The sequence below is a fragment of the Arachis ipaensis genome, chromosome B05 (genome assembly GCF_000816755.2).
Source record: "Arachis ipaensis cultivar K30076 chromosome B05, Araip1.1, whole genome shotgun sequence".
Classification (NCBI taxonomy): domain Eukaryota; kingdom Viridiplantae; phylum Streptophyta; class Magnoliopsida; order Fabales; family Fabaceae; genus Arachis; species Arachis ipaensis.
In genome coordinates this window covers 4457964-4465885 of record NC_029789.2, presented here as the reverse complement: position 1 = coordinate 4465885, position 7922 = coordinate 4457964, and the positions used below count along the sequence as shown (strand labels likewise).

Genomic DNA, 7922 nt, shown 5'->3' with positions numbered 1-7922 from the left:
TCATTCCTTATTATTATATTCAGTATTCTTATGTAAATTCGTAGCCGTCCTTTGTGTGTTCCCTCCAATCTCTGTGGCTTTCTGTCACCATTAGAATTGATTCCTTAGATAACCCTCCGCACATATATTACTATATAAGGTTCCTTAGATCAAACTTTAAATCATTTGATAAAAAATATATAAACTGTACCGACCTCACTTGAGCACTGGTCCAATGGCGGTTTATTCATGCAGATGATGCATGTGCAATGTTAAAGTGAGCCTGTACCCTGTGGGCCTACAAAGTCACATGGTCCCCACGTTTTAATCTCTATAAAACGATTTCCCTCCTAAGTCATACACTACACAACATTCAAAATACCCTCCTTAAAAGGCAACCTTATTATTTGTTATTCCCTCCACCCAACCCAACTATGGCCGCTTCAATTCATCAACATGCTGCTACGGCCCCTATTTCTGCTTTCTTCATTCTATTCTTATTCCAATTCCTAACAGGTCTGAACCAAATATTCACAAGTTACAATACATAATTAATCAAAGTTGTCCTAGTTCTAAACATTAATATTGTGTTGTGTTGTTTTCTTTTAATGTTGTACAGGTTCGTATTCAGCAACATTCACAATAGTAAACAAGTGCAGTTACACTGTTTGGCCAGGCATTTTATCCGGCGCCGGAACTGCTCCTCTCTCAACCACCGGCTTCGCCCTCCAGCCTGGAGAGTCCAACGCCATCGCCGTCCCCGCTGCCTGGTCCGGTCGTCTCTGGGGCCGCACCCTCTGCACTCAAAACACCACCACCGGAAAATTCACCTGCGTCACCGGCGACTGCGGCTCCTCCACCATGGAATGCTCCGGCGGCGGAGCGGCCCCTCCCGCCACCCTGGCGGAGTTCACACTGAACGGCGCCGGCGGGCTGGACTTCTTCGACGTGAGTCTCGTGGACGGGTACAATCTGCCGATGATAATCGAGCCTCAGGGCGGGAGCGGCGGCGGAAACTGCTCGGCGACGGGGTGCGTGGTGGACTTGAACAGTGCATGTCCGACGGAACTGAAGGTGATGAGTAGCAGTAGCGGCGGTGAGGAGAGCGTGGCGTGTAAAAGCGCGTGTGAAGCATTTGGGGATCCTGAATATTGTTGCAGCGGAGCATTCGGTAGCCCTGACACATGCAAGCCAAGCTCGTACTCGCAGTTCTTCAAGAGCGCGTGCCCACGCGCCTATAGCTACGCCTACGATGACGGCACAAGCACCTTCACATGTGCCTCTTCTGATTACCTTATCACTTTCTGTCCTTCCCCCTCCACTAGGTAATTTCAATTTAAATAAAATACTTGAGTTTTTACTAATAATTTATTATTTATAGGAAATTGATGTAAGATTAGGTTTTATGAATATTTGCACCGTCCATGATGTATAAGACATAACAACACATTCCGTGTGATATTGTTGTTTCTAGGTAGGTTATTATAGCCAGCTTGTGTTCATATTTTGGATTTGTTATTGCAAAGTCTAATTATTGTGTTATGATGCAGTTCGATCAAATCGGGGAATGGAAAATATCCCGTGGCGGTGCAAGTGTCGGGATCTCATCGTGTGGACAACAACGACGTCGTACTCAACATGATTATTGCCATCTCTGTCTTGGTTGGGTTTTGGCGTTTCTGGCAACTCAATTAGTTACAACTTACAACCCTCTATACCTTTATTAATTATATGTTTACAGTGCCTTCAACTATCAAGTTGGTGCTCAAAATTCAACAGATACAATCAGGCACTACCTGACCAAGGATTTCAACTTGAGTCTTGAGGATACTAATGAAGCCACCTTAATTATTATTATTATTATATTAGTTGGTTCAAATACACAAGACAAAGAATTTAGGCAAGTAGCTAGGCATCAATTGTTACATCATCTTGGCCATTCATCATGTGTTTGTCTTCTATCTACGGCATCGAGTCACTCAAACAGGAATACACACTTTAGGAATTTTTATCTTCCTTTTTAAAGAATATAAATAAAGAAACATCAATTAGTAGTAGCCAGTGGGGGATCAATTTTTTTTTTGCTCCAATTGTAAATATGAACATCGGATTAATTATTATTAATAAAATTATGGAGTACGATTTTGATTCGCATGTCATTTTTCTTTTTTATTATTATTGGCAACTGCTTCCTAATGGCGCCAACTAAATATGTTCTCCTTTAACTTGCTTTCCAGAATTGATATGCTTCTACGTATCTAAGGATAAAATTAAACTATAATATAAACCATATGTATCTATCTATATGTGTAAACATTTGTTAAGAAAACTTGATTAATTGAGAACTTGTTTACATTAATTTGGCTTTCAGTTAATTGTCAGTTGGTTTGCGCGTTCCAATCTGATCTTTAGCTATACCACAAGTTTTAATCAAGGTCAGAAGCGATAAAACAAAGTTGTGTGATTTGATATTTTGAATTAAAAAAAAAAAGATGACGGGGTAACAAATTACAAAGAATGATATTTTATCATAATGTTGTTGATGTGATGTGATGTTGGAATCCTTGTAATACCACAAGTTATTTACTTTGATTATACTCAGCCAATATCGGTTGCTTAATATTTTCATCACTTTTTGGGCTTTTTCATTTGGCATCTTCACCTTAAGACGATGGCTATATTTTGCTACTCAACAAGAGTGCTCACCTTAAAGTTACACCTTGAAATTTTTTTTTTCCTAAGTTAAGAGTGAGATTCAAACCCAAAATTTTTAGATAAAGATAGAAGATTATGTCATTTGAACTATATCTCGTTAGTACTTTAAATTCAGTTCTCATATAATCGTTATTGTCATTATGTATAAATTAAAATAGAGTAAAGTGACATATAAAATTCTAAAAATTTAGATTTTAGAAATATTAATTCTTAAAAGAAAAAAAAATCAATAAAATCTTTTACGATAGTAAATATGGACAAATTAGTTTAAATTAAGACTTTTTATTCTAATTATCGAAACTAATTTAAAAGTAGTGTGTCCACATCAGTTATCCTAAAAGTCTATATTAGTAGTTTTTTTTAAGATTAATTTATCCGATTATAAATCTTCGGAAAATTTATTTACCATTTTACTTATCAAAATATGAACTCATAATTGTTATACTCGTAAGATTCAGTATATGATGACCGACTTAATATTTAATTTGTTCATATTATACAAAATTACAAATGATAAACTAAATTATAGAGATCTAATTAATACCAACATGTTGTTAAATAATACTTTTTGGGTCACAAATAAGATTGAAGAAGGGTGGTGAGAAATTAAGCTTGTGGGAAAATGAATCTGTATATAGCAGTTATCTTTTGATATGAGGGGAGGGTGGACATTTCTCCATCAAACTCATCTACTAAACTTTATTGCATCAGCCACTGTACTTTATTGATTAATTACCTTATGATGAGGACCAAGTTATATGCAACTTGCAACTGAAAAGGGGTGAAAGCAAAAGTAACGACCATAGGCATAATAAGGCATGGAATTTTCAAGAAATTAATAAATAAAGTTGAAATTCTTCTCATGATGCATGAAATTGCATTTTCAAGCTTTTTATGCTGATCTACGGTTAAAAAGTCCGGTACCACACGAGGGCGACGGTCGCACTTTTTGTGCGCTAAGAAAAGCAATTAATTACTCAAAAACACTATCAAATCTCTGATTTACTTTAACACTTCTCCTTTTAAGTGATTTTTGGTAATTAAACTCATTTCTTCTGCTTGGCACATTATTTTCCATCAACTATTGTGTTAGATACACACTAAAATCAGACATGAGAATATAAAAATAAATTAAATTACATATATTTTATACATAAATATAGAATTGTTGGGTGACTGAAGTTAATTCAGCAAATTGAGCCATTCTATATTGATCATTTGAATTGAGATAAACACCTAGAACACCATAGGGATCATTAGAACCAGCTGTCAGAACTGATGCCGCAATGAAAAATCTACCATCACTACCAGAAATACGGACATTACCAACGGGAAGATACTCACGAACTAAAAAGAGTGGCAAATTTATATGATCGTGGTAATCACTTGCAACGTCTTGTATTTCTGTGGCCAAATTTTGTGAAATTTTTTGACGATTTTGTTTGTTCGTGGCTAACTTGAGATGAGTTCTCTCAATGACCACAGACTCAATGATTACCATGGCAAAATCGAACGATTTTCACTTTTAAATTCCGCGTTTAATTTGGTTTTGTCCTCCATCCCTCTCAAAATATTTTTATGCAGTTTTTACTCTTTCAAAATTTAAACCGTAACTTAAAGGTAAATTCGATTTATCATGTGCAGGCTTTTTCAATTCTTCAATTGTTGAATTCTTCTCCCTCCTTTTGAGTGCTGGCATAAAAAATTAATAAAGTATGCTAATGGTTTGATTTTAGATTTTGTTGATGATGTGCAATTTTCTCACTTAGTATGATCCTTGAATTTGGCCATATCTCTGAATCATGTATTTTTTTTACTTAGTATTAGCTATGCGCTGATTTGATTAATTTTTTCTTTTTGATTTAACTGTAGTTTTTTAACGTAGTTGTATTATTCATTACTTGTTACTAAATCAGATTGTAATGTAACAAAAAAACTAAATTATATACATATAATTTCAATATTTATATTTTAGTTGTTACATTTTTTGTGCGTGTTCTTTTTGGTCAAATGCAGTTTTAGTGTCCAATTTTACCGTATGCATTATTTAGAGACTTTGGTGATAGAATAAAATGATTCAATTAAAAATAAATGTTAAAATTATAAAAAAGAGTACTTATAAAAAGAGTACATATTTATCTTTGATAAAATAGTTCTAACTAATTTTAGAAAGTAAAAGATACTAACTATGATTTTATTGAAATAATAACTAATTTAATTATTCATTATTTAATTACTCACTCTTAATTTATCGCAACATTAATAAACAGAATTTTAACTTTTAAAATTTAGAATATTAGTTTTATAACTATATTTTATTAATTTAATTTAAAAAATAAATTAAAATTATTTTTATGGGAGTTCATTTTTTAATTATGTACAAAATTTTTTTTCTTCAATTTAAAGGTATCAAATTCTTAAGTTTTAAGTTTATTTATTTTAATTTTTACTGATGCCATTTTTTTTAAATTCAACGAGTAAAAATTTTAAATTCTAATTAATATGTGAAATTTTTGAATATAATTTAAAGTTGTAAATTTTACAATTTGATATTTTTTTATTAAAATTAAATTTTACTCTAAATTAAAAAGTTATAGTTAGTTCACTAAACAAAATTCAAATTAACATCTATAATAAGATGAATGAAATTTTGAGCGGCAATGTTAAGTGCAACTTTTATTAAGTAGCCCACTCACCCAGTCTTAACAATAACTTCCTTTCACTATTTCCAAAATCCCTATTTGTTAGCTCCTGCAATTGATTCAAGTTTGATAACATGCACTAAGATCAATTCAGCTAACCTTCAGAGCAATTCGCTCAAGACGTTCCTGTTTAGGTTCTAGGTACGATCACACCGGACCATGATTTGCAGTTCGAGTACCGTCAGTTTGAGTCGCCGAAGAAGCAAGCAAAATCGGTGGAATCAGAATTCTATCTGTAAACCCGAATCGCGAAGAAGATTTTCATGACATCATTTTATTTTTTATATTTCTTTTAGTCAACAATGAAAGTTAATTTTAGACTTTTTTTTTTTTTTATTTCAACATGCATTCTTTCTTTTGTTACTGGTTGTAGATAGATTCTAAATCACCAATTGGCATTTTGAAAGATGTTATGCAACTGACAATTGAAGGCCGCAAAAGCTGCAAATTACATCCGAAAAGTAAGTATTGTACCTTAATTTTTTATCATCTTCGAAGGAGTCAAATCATGACCTATTAATTTTTTAGCTTAATTCTTGATCTCTAATTTGATTAACAGATTTTATTGGAGTACACAAAGCAACTGGAGTATCGACAGGGTGTATAATTCAGTGGTGTATAATTTAGTGGCCGAAGTTATGTGTATTTTTTGCCGAAGTTATGTGTATTTTTTACTATTTACCTGGAAATATTTTTGCATGTGGATTGTCTGTGTAACAAGAAATGGAGAGCTTGATAAATTCATTATTTTTGATACTTTCAAGATTTGTATCATTTTAGCAAAGTTTGATATTTATTTTGTAATAGTTTTATTTGAATATTTTTTTAACATTAAATCCATTAATCTAGGATATTTGCTTTTCAATACTAAGTATTTGTTAATTTTATATTTTTATACTATGGATAATACGTATAGGAATGTGATTAATTTTTTAATATTATATGATGTAATTTTATATTAAAGAGCATTTTTATTATGATATTTTTTTTAATTTAACTTCTATCGTTAGCCACGGAAAAAAGTATGGCAAAAAAGCCTGGCCTGATCAATTTTGTCACAGGTAAATATTTTATTTTGCCACGGAAAAGAGTGTGTCTAAACGTGCTAAAGTTGTGGCTAACCAAATGTCTCCACGGGTGTTAAAACCGTGGCTATTGGAGTAAAAAGCGTGGCTAACTAAAAACGCGTCGCCCTCCCTAGCCACGGATGTTCATTTGTTGCAAAAGTATAATTGCCACAGTTTTTTTGGAGTTTAGCCACGGATTTTTCCGTGACTAAACCCCTTCTTTTTGGTAGTGAATAGTATTGTTGATTTTTTATTCTTCAATTTTGTTGAGTAGAATAATGTAATACAATAATAATGATGTTACTTTTTTGTTCGTATAATATCTTCTAATTTGACATGTTAAGGATTAATTTACTTCTGAACTTTACTTAAGATAAATTACTGTATACACAAAACGAAATTTAAAATCTCAACATTTATTTAAACTGATGAGTAAAACTGACTATTCCACCAATTCGAATAGATTAAAATGATGTTACTTATATGCATGAATTTGAATTTTTGATATTGCGGATATTATTATTGCTTCAACTCCCCAAAATTGCGCTCTACCTATGATTCCAAATTATTAGACCTTTTACTGTGTTGGCATGTCCTTAAAAATAATTAAGAAAGCGTTACTTCATTCACCCTCAGCATCTCTAATTCATCTCCATTTTTGCATCCTTCTGCTAAAGTAGTAGTCATGTCCTTTAAAGAGCATATCCCGTATTATATATCTATGTTCGAAAGTAGTGAACATTTTTTTATTATTTTTATTGAAATCAACTTTTAATTCCTTGGTTTAACAATGCTGTAAAAACCTTCAAAACTTATGTTAACTAAAAACGGATAAAATATGTGAAACGAACCAAACTTAAAGATTGTACAAAAATATGGCGACACTTTATTTTAGGAGAAAGAACATGATCCTCTGTTTAGAATTCAGGAGGATCCTTTGGTTTTGACGTTGTGGAAAGTTGGTTTTCCACATCAATGTTTGTAAGCTCCGCCGAACGGCCCAACGAACCTTGCTTTGTCAATTGTCAACACTCTTTACATTTTTGACTAGGTTTAATCTAAATTTGACCGTTTGTAAATGGATAAGATTATGACCCAGGTCATCAACTTTTCTAAAGGGTCTAACTTTTTTGAGTTGTGGGCTTATGGAATGAAACTCAATGGGCCTATATTCAAAAGCTAGATTTGCCACATCAACCTCGTTGACATAACAAGAGTTGAACTATGCAGCCCACACCATAATTACCCTAAACTTGAATATGATGCTGGTCAAATACCAAAATTCTAACCAACTTGAGTTGGTCGAGTAGTCAGTTCACTCGTTCGCTTATGTCAGAGATTTAAATCTCGTCTGTTGCATGCATCAATTTATTGGCCAGCGACAAACCTTTAAATAACAAATAATAAACTCATTCCTTTATATTTATAAAAATACTATTTACATATTAAAATTAATTTC

General features: G+C 32.7%; 1 protein-coding gene across 1 annotated transcript; it reads left to right on the top strand.

The window, feature by feature from the left end:
• On the top strand, positions 323 to 2133 carry LOC107642572 (thaumatin-like protein 1b). The gene is made up of 3 exons (XM_016345968.2): positions 323 to 495; positions 599 to 1304; positions 1530 to 2133. Exons 1-3 carry the CDS (start codon positions 414 to 416, stop codon positions 1672 to 1674), a joined length of 933 nt encoding a protein of 310 aa, XP_016201454.1. The 5' UTR covers positions 323 to 413; the 3' UTR covers positions 1675 to 2133.